The sequence below is a fragment of the Myotis myotis genome, unplaced genomic scaffold, assembly GCF_014108235.1.
Source record: "Myotis myotis isolate mMyoMyo1 unplaced genomic scaffold, mMyoMyo1.p scaffold_m19_p_21, whole genome shotgun sequence".
Taxonomy (NCBI): Eukaryota; Metazoa; Chordata; class Mammalia; order Chiroptera; family Vespertilionidae; genus Myotis; species Myotis myotis.
Genome location: NW_023416326.1, coordinates 14,904,001 through 14,919,196, shown reverse-complemented (window position 1 = coordinate 14,919,196; position 15,196 = coordinate 14,904,001). Strand labels below are relative to the sequence as shown.

Sequence of the window (15,196 nt, the reverse complement as noted above, 5' to 3'; positions counted from 1 at the left end):
TGCAGGAGAAGGAAATGCAGATTTTGCACGGCCATGTTACAATAGCTACAAGTTGTTTTAAATAGATTTATTCAGAAAAAAAGTTAATCTTTCCATTGTTACTAAATAAAAGCATGGACTCTGGAAACAGACTACCGGTCTTCAGAAAAGGAGCTTCATCTCCCTTTGCCTCAGTGTATAAAATGTGAGACTAGAGCAGGGGTGGGCAAACTTTTTGACTCGAGGGCCACAATGGGTTCTTAAACTGGACTCAGAAGAAGGAGCTGCGGCCGTGTTTCCCGACATTGCCATGTTAACACTGCTGCTGGTGAAGGAGCGGAGGGGAGAGCAAGAGAACCCTCCGCTCTTTTGGCTCCGCAGGCCGGATAGAACTGCCGAACGGGCCGGATCTGGCCCTCGGGCCGTAGTTTGCCCACGGCTGGACTAGAGTATACCTTAGAGAGGTATTGGGAGAGTTACGTTATTCAAATAAAGTAACTCAGAAGAGGACTGGCACAGAGTCAATTTCCCTAAGTATCAGTTCATTTTGTATGTTTGGGAATTTATATTTGTACTTTAATGTATCTGGCTCATAATAATTCTAAGACTACACAGAAATATGGAAAATGCTCATAACATTTTAAGTGAAAAAGGCAGATTAAAAATAGGATGTATGTATGACTGCATTTATGTAGTAACTAGAGGCCCAATGCACAAAATTCGTGCAAGGGGCCTGGCCCTCGTGGCCCCAGCTTTGTCTGGAAGGTCGTTCGGCTGTCTGGTCTAATGAGCATGTTATGCTTTTATTATTATAAATATGTACACAAACAAAACTTGAAAAGAAACAAAATAAGAACAGTTGTTTGTGATGATGACATCATGGGTACCTTTCATGGCGAACATTTTCCACATATTTTGTAATTTTGCTTTTATGTAAAATATAAACAAGATGCAAATGAAATATTTTCTTACTAGAAACCATTTACTTTTACTCCATGGAATTCATGGCTAATTTTATTTGCAATAAGTTAATAAAAAGTGAAACTTGCAGACTTCTGGAAATAAACTTTTTTTCTACTTTCTTTTTATTTTTGGAGTTTAAAAATGTAAATGTGAAAATGTATTAGTTATAAAAGTTATTTAAGTTTCAAGATTAACATAATAATTGCTTTTTGGCTTCTATATCTAAAATACTGGTGTTTTTGTGTGTGTGTGTGTGTGTGTGTGTGTGTTTTTTTCAAGGTGAAATCTCTTTATTGGCTCAATCTACACCTGGACCAGTGGTGGCCCCAGACCCAGGGGGCTTCTGGTTGGGGGTCTGTGGGCAGTCAGTGGGGACAGCTTCAGCAGTGGCCTTGGGGGTCAGGGATCTGTGTGAGTGACAGCACTGGTCCCCCCATTGACAGGTGCCCTTCTTAAATTTCTTGCAAGGAAATGTCTTAAGCCGGGCAGCCCACTGGGCCAGATCCTCAGCTGGTTCCCTTCTCTTATTCTGGAGCAATCTGCCTCTGTCCTCCATAGCTTTGCCCACTGCCTTACCCCTGGCTGGGCATGGGGCCGTGGGCCCCAGTTGGCCTCGGGGTTGGCCTGGAAGTGCCCGAGTCCTCGCTGGCGGGAGCTGGGGTTGGCATCATCCTGATGGTGAAGTTGGCCTGTAGCCTGGGCTCCACACTGAGAATGCGGGAGGCCGGGCTGGTCTCAGATGGCCGCTCTCGTTTCACTGGGCACTCCTTCTCCCAGCAGTGCATGATGTCCCAGAGGGCTGAGGCGGGGGCGTCCGTCTTCACAGCATTCTTACAGGTGTGGAGAGCGAGACCTGGAAGCCAGCATGGAGGAGGGCTGAGGCGGGGGCGTCCGTCTTCACAGCATTCTTACAGGTGTGGAGAGCGAGACCCGGAAGCCAGCATGGAGGAGGGCTGATCACAGCTGCAGGAGGCTGGGTGTGCTACAGTGGATGGTGCTGCTCAGCTGGTCCAGCGTATAGCACAGAGGCATGTCCAGCAGCTCCTCGGTGACGACGCTCAGGACTCCTCGGATCCGCTCTGAAGTATGGAACCGGCCGGGGTTGGTGCTCATGGCCTCTAGGACACGGCCCACAAAATCCAGGTCATGGATGGGCTCCACCCATACGGAGTCACCGAGCTGGTGCCGCTGCTCACACTCAGGGGCCGCAGGGGGACCGCAGGCTGCAGAGAACTTGACCTGGCCACCAGAGGCCCCTGATGCTTTGCCAAGGCGCCCACACAGGGAACACCAGAGCCCACTGCTGGTTGAAGCCTTGACCTTGGCCTGGCTGGTGAAGACACGAAAAAAACACGTGTCTAGAAATCAGCACTGACGCTGAGCAGTGGCACCACGAAGCGCTGACAGCAGTGAGCACGGAGGTCCAGGCTGTGCAGGACGATCCTCAGGGCCATCTCGTGGCAGGCCCGGCTCTGGAGGGCCATGGCCTCGTACCTGCTGTAGCGTCTCCCTGCTGTTCCCGCCAGCACTGCCATGTCCTCCTTCACTCACAGCCTGCACAGCTGCATCCAGGAAAGGAGCAGGGCTGCCACATAAAACCGATCCGACACCCGCCGGTGCTGGTGCGTCAGCATCCGGGCATCTGCCTGGCTGGGCTGTACCAGGTGGGCCACTTCGCTAGCTGCACATTATGGCGGGTGAGATCCACAGCGCGGGCAGAGGCATCGTTGGCAACCGCGGATCGGAGTCCAGGCACCTCTCGGGCAAAGCGAATGAAACGAAGACCCGAGGCTACCAGGCCCTCCCGCACTCGCAGGCCTTCCTCACAGATCTCCCCACAGTGGCTGTTGGAGACTGGTGTCCAGGGGCCGGGTCTGCCCCCTCTTTCAATACAGCCTTGTGCTCCCCTTGCTCCGACAAGCCCACCACCACCTTCTGCACCTCCTTTTCACCTGGCACCTTGATCTGGATTCCTTTGGCCCCAAGATGAATGCAAGCAAACTCAGTGATCACAGCACATGCCAGATCCCGGCTGCACTCCTGCACTGGGTTGTAGAAGACTCATTGGCACTGGGCAGGCAATCTTGGAGGACCCCTCGGTGACCGCGTCTCCTGGGTTTCAGGTGGGCGCTTTTCGCCGCGGGGCACCGTGCCATTCTCCACTGCGGGTGGATTTGCCGGCCCTTGGGGCTGCCCTCCATAAACCGAGCACTACAGAGCCCACCAGCGGAGCGGAGATTCAGGCTGGGCCGCAGAACGATCCTCGTCTGGGACATCCTCATAAGGGACATCCGCAAGCAGCCTGTGCCCACCAGGCCTGCCCTCGCGGAACCGAGAACCGAGTTAGTCTTGGTCACATTTTCTGGATTAAGACCCGGGTGCCACCATGTTGGCACATTTGGGGCCTAAACTACTGTGAAGAGGAAATTCACTTCTCTTCAGGCGGTTCCGCCAGAACAGCTGGGGCAGCAGCGGCAAAGGTATTCTTTAGTTACCCCTCATGGAGAAACACTCAACTCACACCAAACCAGAAAATGAAGACATGGACAGAAACAGTGAAGATGTACAGTTAGGTGGGCTGAGAGTTAAACAGAAGAAGAAGCTAAAGCTGAATAAAAGGAGCAAAAGTGGAGAAGTTAAAAAGAAAAACCCCAAATCCTTCCTTATTTCTGCAGGACTAAATATTTCCTTGGTATCACTCATCATTAAATGCTCACCTACCATATGAATTTGCTCTCAACATGCTACTCATCTTTCATCACAAATAAAGAAATGATGTTTTAATTTTGTAGTTGTATTAGTCAAACATATGAAATAACAATTATGTGACTTAGTCTTATTATAGCAGAAATAACTGTTACATTATATATATATAACATTATTCAGTTTAAAATTCATTTGTACTTCTTGGGCCATTTTCCAGTGCTTGTGCACATCAGCTCTATAAAACTTGACAAAATGAACTACCAGTTCTTTCTTAAGTAGCTTTCAACCAAACAAGCAAAGTAAATTTTTTTAAAAACTTTATCTTTATTGATTTTTTGAGAGAGAGAGGGAGAGAGAGAAACATCAATGTGAAGTGAAAAATCGATCGGCTGCCTCCTCACATCTCCCACCATGGATTGAGCCTGAAACCTGGGCATATGTCCTAACTTGGAATCAAATTAGCAACCTTTTGGTGCACAGGACGACGCCCAACCAACCTATCAACTCATTAGCCAGGGCGAGCAAAGTCAAATTTAAGTGCTTAGAAAATGAAATAATCCTGGGGAAAGTATTGAGAAAAAATGAAAATATATATGGAACACAATGGGAAACAGAAAGAATGGAGAGTCTTCCAGTCTTTTATTGGAATTACTAGCAACTGAACATGATACTTTTATTGGAGGAAAATCACTATAAAGCACAATTACCCAAACCCTATTTAAATGTACATATAGGCATTAAAGATTCTGGTTAATATTAGGATTTTTACGACTGTTTGTTAAGAGCTGCTGGCACAAGAAATACAGGATGATGGCCATTTCAAATATCTGATACACTAAATGGGGAAACATTCCTTCAAGCATTTGAAATTCTGTTCATTGACCTGGCTACTTACAAGCTTAACCTATGGTTCTGGCTCTTTGTTCAAGGTATCGAGTTTAGGCAGAGTTGGCTTCTTTGGATTTTTACGGACCAACACTATTATTTCTAGCTATTGTCAATCCTCCATCATGAATCTATACATATAAAAGGCTAAGTGACAATTCCGACTGGTCACTATGACGTGCTCTGACCACCAGGGGGCAGACGATCAACACAGGAGCTGCCCCCTGGTGGTCAGTGAGCTTCCACAGTCAACCTCCCGTGGCTGGCCTACCTCCCACAGTCCCTCCCCGTGGCTGGCTGGGCCCTGATCAGCCTGATCAGGACTGGGTGAGACAGCCCTGATGGGACCCGGTCACCGGCCAGGCCTAGGGATCCCACCCCTTCACAAATTCATGCACCAGGTCTCTAGTATATTATAGTTGTCAAAACTTCTCCAGTTTGAACTAACTGTTCCTGCTCTTACTAAAGGCCAGCCTTAACTTAGCCATGACAGAGGTCAGTGATGAATATTAGGTACAGAATAAGAAAAGAGAACAGATGGGAAGTGCAGTAAAGAACAGAGACTCAACAACATACATGGGGCTGGCTGCCATGGCTCAGTGATTGAGTGCTGACCTATGGACCAGGAGGTCACAGTTCCATTCCTGGTCAGGGCACAGGCCCGGGTTGCGGGCTCAATCCCTAATGTGTGGCGTGCAGGACGCAGCTGATCAATGACTCTCATCATTGATGTTTCCATCTCTCGCTCCCTCTCCCTTCCTCTCTAAAATCAATAAAAATATTAAAACAAACAAACACATAAATGGGACAAAGCATAAGATGAGATGTCCTCTCTCCAGAAGACTGCTGTACAGATTGGTACAACAAGGAAACGCCTGTGCTAATAAGCCATCCTTGCATATAAGGAGGAATAATAAACAAAATGTACACCAAATACAAAATTATACCCACAGTTTCTATTACAGCACTGACAGAATGTAAATGTGCTCAGTGAATGCAAATGAGATCACTCACTCACCTTATCAAGTTCACTTGTCAGTTTTTTATTTTCTTCAGTTAATAACACCTTTTCTCGTTCATACTGTTGTTTGAACTCATTTTCAAATTCTTCCCTTTCACTTTGACTAACACAATTAAAAAAGAAAAAAAGAAAAAAAAAAGGAATAGAATTAAAGGTCAAATTATGGTGTCCCAGATGGGCTATTGCACCATACGTTTTATCCTGGAAAGTCACTTAGATCTTGACTATTCCAAATCCCAATCTTTTTCCTTAAAGTTAAAAATCACAATCACTGCCTTTTAAATAACAAATGGATTTGTCTGCTTAATAGCATCTACTTTGTTTTTCAATTGAAAATTGAGGAAGAGATCTGTGATTAGTAGATTCCTGGATTGTGTTCACTTCCTTCTTTCCTTCTTAATCTAAGTACCTACCTGCATACACATATATACATACAGCATACTCAAATTTAATATTATAAAGTTTACTTTAAATTATAGTTCTGGGGGCAGAACTGTAATTCCCCTTAGAAGTAAACACAGTTCTAACTGACTTTTAAAAACCTCATAAGGGAGAAAGGAGAATCAGTTTTTACATAACAAGATGCAGAAATGTTAAGAAGCTTATCTACAGCAGTTTGATGGAGGATGTTAGTAACAGCAAATAAAATTCAATGTGGATCAGTTCTGGGTAATTTTATTATGATTCAACAAGGAACATAATTTTGATTTTTAAAATGTAATCCCTTTAAAAAATTTTTTAAGTAATTTTTTAAAAATCCCTTGCACTACTAAATTACTAAAATGGACTAAATAACAATTTAAATGATAAATTCCAGGAAAATAAACCATCCTGTATCCAAGCAAATATACCACTTTCCTTATTATCTATAGTCATAATGTGAATCTGTTATATTTAAGAATATTTGGGAGAAAACCAAGATGGCGGCATAGGTAAACACCGGAGTTAGCTGCCTCGAACAACCACTTCACAAATACAACTAAAAGACAGAACGGACATCGCCCAGAACCACAGGAAGACTGGCTGAGGGGAAATTCTTCAACTAGAAGGAAAGAGAAGAGCATACGAGGCTCAGAGGAGGCGCAGTGCGGAAAATACAAAGGTGCCGAGGTACGTGCGGAGCGGGCTGGTAGCTGAGGGCACGGTTGTCGTTTTCAATCGGGAGGGAATCTCAGATTCTGAGCTCCAGTTCTGGGCGAGTCTCTAGGGACCCAGACTCAAATGGGAGAAGCGGGACTGTCTGGCATCGGTAGGAACGCGAGGGCAGCTCTCTCTCCGAGGTTTGCAGTGGTTGTTGGGACTCTGAGAGGCAGAGCCTCTGGGGACGGGACTGAGAGCAGCCATAACTGCTCCCTCCACCAGCCCTGTTTGATCCCGTGCGACCTGCCCCGCCCAAGCCCTGCACAGAGCCATTTGCCAGATAGCCTCAGGCAAAGGCTAGATTAGCACCTCCCTAGAGGACAGAAGTTTTCCCACTGCAGACACAGCTGATTCTCACAGCCAGTTGGCCTGGAGGTCAAATCCCCCTAGTATTAACTACAACAATCAAGGCTTAACTACAACAAGACTGCGCACAAAGACCACAAGGGGGTGCACCAAGAAAGCATAAAAAATGCGGAGACAAAGAAACAGGACAAAACTGTCAATGGAGGATATTGAGTTCAAAACCACACTTTTAAGGTCTCTCAAGAACTGTCTAGAAGCCGCCGATAAAGTTATTGAGATCCTCAAGAAATCTAATGAGACCCTCGATGTTGTGATAAAGAACCAACTAGAAATTAAGCATACACGGACTGAAATAACGAATATTATACAGACTCCCAACAGCAGACCAGAGGAGCGCAAGAATCAAGGCAAAGATTTGAAATGCGAAGAAGCAAAAAACACCCAACCAGAAAAGCAAAATGAAAAAAGAATCCAAAAATACAATGATAGTGTAAGGAGCCTCTGGGACAGCTTCAAGCGCACCAACATCAGAATTATAGGGGTGCCAGAAGATGAGAGAGACCAAGATATTGAAAACATATTTGAAGAAATAATGACAGAAAACTCCCCTACCTGGTCAAAGAAATAGACTTACAGGTCCAGGAAGCGCAGAGAACCCCAAACAAAAGGAATCCAAAGAGGACCACACCAAGACACATCATAATTAAAATGCCAAGAGCAAAAGACAAAGAGAGAATCTTAAAAGCAGCAAGAGAAAGAAAATCAGTTACCTACAAGGGAATACCCATACGACTGTCAGCTGATTTTTCAACAGAAACTTTGCAGGCCAGAAGGGAGTGGCAAGAAATATTCAAAGTGATGAATGCCAAGAACCTACAACCAAGATTACTTTATCCAGCAAAGCTATCATTCAGAATTGAAGGTCAGATAAAGAGCTTCACAGATAAGGAAAAGGAGTTCATCACCACCAAACCAGGATTATATGAAATGCTGAAAGGTATCCTTTAAGAAGAGGAAGAAGAAGAAAAAGGTAAAGATACAAATTATGAACAACAAATACACATCTATCAACAAGTGAATCTAAGAATCAAGTTTATAAATAATCTGATGAACAGAATGAACTGGTGATTATAACAGAATCAGGGGCATAGAAAGGGAGTGGACTTACTATTCTTGGGGGAGGAAAGGGGTGTGGGGGATGCGGGAAGAGATGGACAAAGATCGTGCACCTATGGATGAGGACAGTGGGGGGACGTAAGGGCAGAGGGTGGGGTGGGAACCGGGTGGAGGGGAGCTATGGGAGGAAAAAAGAGGAACAACTGTAATAATCTGAACAATAAAGGTTTAATAAAAAAAATGTTTTACCCCCCAAAAATAATAATAAAAATAAATAAAAAATAAAACACTTCTGTTGAATGAATGTACCAAAATGAATAAACTTAGGTTTCTTTTTTTTTTTTTTTTTTTTTTTTACATAAAAGGGTACGGTCTTTTTTTTTTTTTTTTTTTTGGGGGGGGGGATTGATATTATTTTTTTTTTATTTATTTTTTTTATTGCTTAAAGTATTACAAAGGGTATTACATATGTGTCCATTTTATCCCCCCGCCCTAGACAGTCCCCTAGCCTCCCCTATCCCCCAATGTCTTATGTCCACTGGTTATGCTTCTATGCATGCATACAAGTCCTTTAGTTGATCTCTTACCCCCCTACCTCCTGCCCCGCAACCCTCCCCGGCCTTCCTGCTGCAGTTTGACAATCTGTTTGAGGCAGCTCTGCCTCTGTATCTATTATTGTTCAAAAGTTTATAATGGTCTCTATTATCCATGAATGAGTGAGATCATGTGGTATTTTTCCTTCATTGACTGGCTTATTTCACTTAGCATAATGCTCTCCAGTTCCATCCATGACGTTGCAAATGGTAAGAGTTCCTTCCTTTTTAGAGCAGCATAGTATTCCATCGTGTAGATGTACCACAGTTTTCTAATCCATTCATCTACTGATGGGCACTTAGGCTGTTTCCAGATCTTAGCTATGGTGAATTGTGCTGCTATGAACATAGGGGTGCATATATCCTTTCTGATTGGTGTTTCTGGTTTCTTGGGATATATTCCTAGAAGTGGGATCACAGGGTCAAATGGGAGTTCCATTTTCAGTTTTTTAAGGAAACTCCATACTGTCTTCCATAGTGGCTGCACCAGTCTGCATTCCCACCAGCAGTGCACAAGTGTTCCTTTTTCTCCACATCCTCTCCAGCACTTGTCATTTGTTGATTTGTTGATGATAGCCAGTCTGACAGGTGTGAGATGGTACCTCATTGTTGTTTTGATTTGCATCTCTCGGATGATTAGTGACTTTGAGCATGTTTTCATATGTCTCTTGGCTTTCTGAATGTCCTCTTTTGAAAGGTGTCTATTTAGGTCCTTTGCCCATTTTTTTATTGGATTGTTTATCATCCTTTTGTTAAGTTGTATGAGTTCCCTATAAATTTTGGAGATTAGGCCCTTATCAGATATGACATTGGCAAATATGTTTTCCCACACAGTGGGTTTTCTCGTTGTTTTGTTGATGGTTTCTTTTGCTGCGCAGAAGCTTTTTATTTTGATGTAGTCCCATTTGTTCATTTTCTCTTTCGTTTCAAGTGCCCTAGGAGCTGTATCAGTGAAGAAATTGCTTCGGCATATGTCTGAGATTTTGTTGCCTTTGGATTCTTCTAGAATTTTTATGGTTTCCTGTCGTACATTTAAGTCCTTTATCCATTTTGAGTTTATTTTTGTGTATGGTGTAAGTTGGTGGTCTAGTTTCATTTTCTTGCATATATCTGTCCAATTTTCCCAGCACCATTTATTGAAGAGACTATCTTGGCTCCATTGTATGTTCTTGCCTCCTTTGTCAAATATTAATTGAGCATATTGGTTCGGGCCGATTTCTGGGCTCTCTATTCTATTCCATTGATCTATATGCCTATTCTTGTGCCAGTACCAGGCAGTTTTGAGAACAGTGGCTTTGTAATACATCTTGATATCTGGTATTGAGATCCCACCTACTTTGGTCTTTTTCAGGATTGCTGCAGCTATTCGAGGTCTTTTTTTATTCCAGATGAATTTTTGGAGAGTTCGTTCTAGATCTCTGAAGTATGCCGTTGGTATTTTAATGGGAAGTGCGTTGAATTTATAGATTGCTTTGGGTAGTATGGACATTTTAATGATGTTGATTCTACCAATCCATGAACACGGTATGTTCTTCCATCTGTTTATGTCTTCCTCTATATCTTTTTTCAACGTCCTGTAGTTTTCTGAGTAGAGGTCTTTTACCTCTTTAGTTAAGTTTATTCCTAGGTAGCTTAATTTTTTTGGTGCGATGGTAAACGGGATTGTTTTTATAATCTCTCTTTCTGAAAGTTCACTATTGGTGTATAGAAATGCCTCGGATTTCTTGGGGTTAATTTTGTATCCTGCTACATTGCCAAATTCATGTATTAAGTCCAGTAGCTTTTTGATGGAGTCTCTAGGGTTTTGTATGTATAATATCATGTCGTCTGCAAATAAGGACAGTTTTACTTCCTCTTTTCCAATTTGGATGCCTTTTATTTCTTCTTCTTGCCGAATTGCAATGGCTAACACTTCCAGTACTATGTTGAACAGGAGTGGTGAGAGTGGGCATCCCTGTCTTGTTCCTGTTCTTAGGGGAAACGGTGTTAGTTTTTGTCCATTGAGTATGATGTTGGCTGTGGGCCTGTCATATATGGCTTTTATTATGTTGAGGTATGATCCTTCTACTCCCACCTTGCTGAGAGCTTTTATCAAAAATGGGTGTTGAATTTTGTCAAATGCTTTTTCTGCATCAATTGATATGACCATGTGGTTTTTTTCTTTCAATTTGTTTATGTGATGTATCACGTTTATTGATTTGCGGATATTGTACCATCCTTGCATCCCTGGGATAAATCCTACTTGGTCATGGTGTATGATCTTTCTGATGTACTGCTGGATCCGATTTGCTAAGATTTTGTTGAGGATTTTGGCATCTATGTTCATGAGGGATATTGGCCAGTAATTCTCTTTCATTGTGTTGTCTTTACCTGGTTTTGGTATTAGGGTGATGCTGGCTTCATAGAATGAGCTTGGAAGTGTTCCTTCCTCTTGAATTTTTTGTAGTAGTCTGAGGAGGATAGGTTTTAGTTCTTCCTTGAATGTTTGGTAAAACTCCCCTGTGAAGCCGTCTGGTCCTGGGCTTTTGTTTGCTGGAAGCTTTTTGATGACTGCTTCAATTTCTTCCATAGTTATTGGCCTGTTGAGATTTTTAGATTCTTCCTGATTGAGTTTTGGAATGTTGTATTTTTCTAGGAATTTGTCCATTTCCTCCAGGTTGTCTAGTTTGTTGGAGTAGAGCTGTCCATAGTATTTTTTAACAATCATTTGTATTTCTGTGGGGTCTGTTGTTATTTCGCCTCTATCGTTTCTGATTTTGTTTATTTGGGTCCTCTCTCTTTGCTTCTTGGTGAGTCTGGCTAGAGGTTTGTCAATCTTGTTTATCCTTTCAAAGAACCAGCTCTTGGTTTCATTGATTTTCTGTATTGTTTTTTTGGTCTCTATGTCATTTATTTCTGCTCTAATCTTTATTATCTCCTTCCTTCTGCTCACTCTGGGGTTTTCTTGTTGCTCTCTTTCTAATTCTTTGAGTTGTAGAGTTAGATGATTTACTACCATTTTTTCTTGTTTGTTGAGATAGGCCTGTAGAGCTATAAACTTCCCTCTCAGGACTGCTTTCATTGTGTCCCATAGGTTTTGGATTGTTGTGTTTTCATTGTCATTAGTTTCCAGGATGTTTCGAATTTCTTCTTTGATTTCATTGGTAACCCAATCAATATTTAATAGCATGCTATTCAGCTTCCAGGTGTTTGAGTATTTTGGGTTGTTTTTATTGTAGTTTATTTCTAATATTATGCCATCGTGGTCTGCGAAGACGCTTTTTATGATTTCAATTTTCTTGAATTTGGGGATACTTTGCTTGTGACCCAATATATGGTCTATTTTTGAATATGTCCTATGAGCATTTGAGTAGAATGTATATTCCCTGGCTTTCGGGTGAAGTGTTCTGAAGATGTCTATTAAGTCCATCTGATCTAGTGAGTCATTTAGGATTGCTGTATCTTTGCTGATTATTTGTCTAGAGGACTTATCCAGTGCTGTCAGTGGTGTATTAAAGTCCCCTACTATGATTGTATTGTTGTCGATGTCTCCTTTGATATCTTCCAGGAGTTTTTTTATGAATTTGGGTGCTCCTGCATTGGGTGCATATATGTTTACCAGGATTATATCTTCTTGTTGTATTGATCCCTTTAGTATTATGAAGTGGCCTTCCTTATCTCTTGTTATGGCCTTCACTTTGAGGTCTATTTTGTCCGATATAAGTATTGCTACCCCAGCTTTCTTTTCCTTTCCATTTGCCTGAAAGATATTTTTCCATCCTTTCACTTTCAGTCTGTGTGAGTCCCTTCTAATGAGGTGGGTTTCTTGTAGACAGCAGATGTATGGGTCATGTTTTTTTATCCATTCAGCCACTCGATGTCTTTTGTTTGGAGCATTTAGTCCATTTACGTTTAAAGTTATTATTGAAAGGTACTTGTTTGTAGCCATTTCTGTTTTTGTGTGGCTGTTTTCTTTCTGAGCTTTTTATTTCTTATTTTTATACCAGTCCCTTTAGCATTCCTTGCATTGCTGGCTTGGTGGTGATAAACTCCCTTAGCCTTTTTTTGTCTGTGAAGCTTCTTATTTCCCCTTCAAGTTTGAAAGATAGCCTTGCTGGATAGAGTATTCTTGGATTCAGTCCTTTGCTTTGCATCACTTTGTAAATTTCCGTCCATTCTTTTCTGGCCTGATGTGTTTCTGTTGAGAAATCATTTGACAATCTAATGGGAGATCCCTTGTATGTAACTTTCCGTCTCTCTCTTGCAGCCTGTAAGATTCTCTCTTTGTCCTGAACATTTGCCATGGTAATTATGATGTGTCTTGGTGTGGGTCTTTTTGGGTTCACCTTGTTTGGGACTCTCTGGGCTTGTATGACTTTTTTCTTCCCCACCTCAGGGAAGTTTTCTGATATTATTTCTTCTAATAGGTTTTCTAATCCTTGTTCATCCTTCTGTTGTTCTGGTACCCCTATTATTCGTATGTTGTTTCGTTTCATGTTGTCCCAAAGCTCCCTTAGGCTCTCCTCCTGTCTTTTCATTTTTTTCTCCAATTGCAGTACGTTTTGGGTGTGTTTTGCTTCCTTGTCTTCTAAATCACTAATTCGGTCCTCCGCTTCTCCTAGTCTACTGTTGATACTTTCAATGGAGTTTTTCATTGCAGCTATATCACTCTTCATTTCTTCTTGGGTCTTACTTAAGTTGTTGATTTTTTCATCTGTTTCTTCTAGCTTCTTCCATATGTTATCGATTTTTTCATCTGTTTCTTCTTGCTTCTTGGAGAGGTTGTCGATTTTTTCCTCCATCCGGTTTATGCACTCTAGGACCCTTATTCTGAATTCTTTTTCTGTCATGTTGCATGCCTCTGTATTACTTAGCTGCTTTTCTGGAGAGTCCTCCTTCTCTTTCCTTTGGGGGTTTCTTTGTCTACCCATGTTTGATCTCACTGACATATCTAGACGTTGAGTCGTTCAGTGGCTGCTCCCTTGGTGGCTGTGACTCCTTGGTCTGTGGTTGCTCTTCGGGCGGTTGCCGTAGCAGATGCTCTTCAGTTGGCAGCAACTCCTCTGGTGGGTGCTGTTCACAGCTGTGGTGGCTCTTCTGGCTGGTGGGGCGAGGTTTCACGTACAGCTGCTGTTCCTCAGCAGAGGGTGTGGTGCTCAGTAGGTTGGTGTTGCTTGGATCTGCTGTGTTGATTTAAAGGCACAAAATACAACACAACAAGGCACCACGTACCAGGCACTATACACAAATATATTCACGATATTAATAACCCCAAATAAAGGTGACCACCTGAATTAAGAGAATTAGGGGATAAGGAAGAAGGAAGAGAAAAAGAGAAAAGAGAAAAAAGAAAAGAAAAATAGGGACCAAAAAAAGGAGTGCAAAAATGAAATTGGGAAAAAGGAGGGGGGAAAGTAAAAGCGAGAAAAGAAAGGAAAAGAAAAAAAAGAGCGAAAAGAGAGAATGAAGTGGAAGAGGGGAAGAGACTTTTTTATATGAGGAGAATACTCCTATAGAACAGCAATTAATCCCAACAAATTCCAGCAACAGCTCCCTGGAGATGAATGCAAACTAGAAACAACCAATAATATAACGATGAAAATAGAATGGAGAACACTAATCCCAAAATAAAATAAAGAGAAAATAAAATGGCACTTTAAAAAGAAATGGTAAAATGGTAGCAGTAATAATACTGGTTAAAAATAAGAAGGTAGTAATTAAAAGGGTAAAATCAGGTGATAGAAAAAAGAAGAAAAAAAAGAAGAAGAAGAAGAAGAAGAAGAAAAGAAAAAAAAAGAAAAAAAAAGAAAAAAAATTGGTTTCTTAGTTAAAAGGTGAAAAAAGAAAAAAAAATATTGCAGTAGTGAAGGTCCTTCGGTTCTTCTATTCTTCAGTGTGGCTCGCCTTAGACCTGCCAGGTATTTAGGAGAGTGTTGAGCTTCCCTGCGATACACTGTTCCTCTGTGTTGTAAACCACAGTCCTTATTTTAAAGCAAGCCACATTTGTTTCCCAGACTGCCTTATTTTGTGTTTAGCAAAGAGTCAGTTTGTGGGTCAGCCTCTGGGTGGCAGTGTTCTGGGGTTGGCCTCTGAGGCTACAGGGCCTCTCTGTCCAGTGGAAGTTTACTGCCCAGAGCTGGCTGCGTAAGAGTTACCAGTGCTGTGTTGTTGCTGGGATTCAGGTTTCTAATATAAATTGAGAATAATAACTACACTTAGTTGCCTAAAATCTAGACACCAGAGTACCACCGATAAAGTCTCCTGTTCCTCATTTCTCACCTCTGGTCATTATGTCCTCTAAGTTCTGTCTACTTCTCTCCATCTTCACTTCACTGCCTAAGGTCCAGCAACCTCGTCTCTCACAGCTAGGCTCCTATCTGCTGTCTGCTCCTCCAACCCATTCTCCACACAGGTGCAAGAGCAATTGCTTGAAAATATAAATAACAATCACATAATTGTCCTGGCCTTTGAATAAAGTCCAAGTAACTTACACTCCATCATGAGCTTG

The 15,196-nt window shown here is 42.3% G+C and overlaps 1 protein-coding gene and 1 pseudogene across 10 annotated transcripts in view; both read right to left on the bottom strand.

The window, feature by feature from the left end:
* The window catches only part of CDC42BPA (CDC42 binding protein kinase alpha), a 197,622-nt gene that overhangs the window by 61,295 nt on the left and 121,131 nt on the right, over nt 1-15,196 (bottom strand). For all 10 annotated transcript variants that reach the window (XR_004975057.1, XM_036355002.1, XM_036355003.1 and 7 more), the window contains one exon: nt 5,552-5,657. Coding sequence is in view for 9 of the 10 variants with exons in the window: in XM_036355002.1 (XP_036210895.1) it covers nt 5,552-5,657 (106 nt within the window). In the remaining variant the exon portion in view is untranslated. The remainder of the gene's footprint in view (nt 1-5,551; nt 5,658-15,196) is intronic.
* LOC118678877 lies at nt 1,042-4,762 on the bottom strand (annotated as a pseudogene).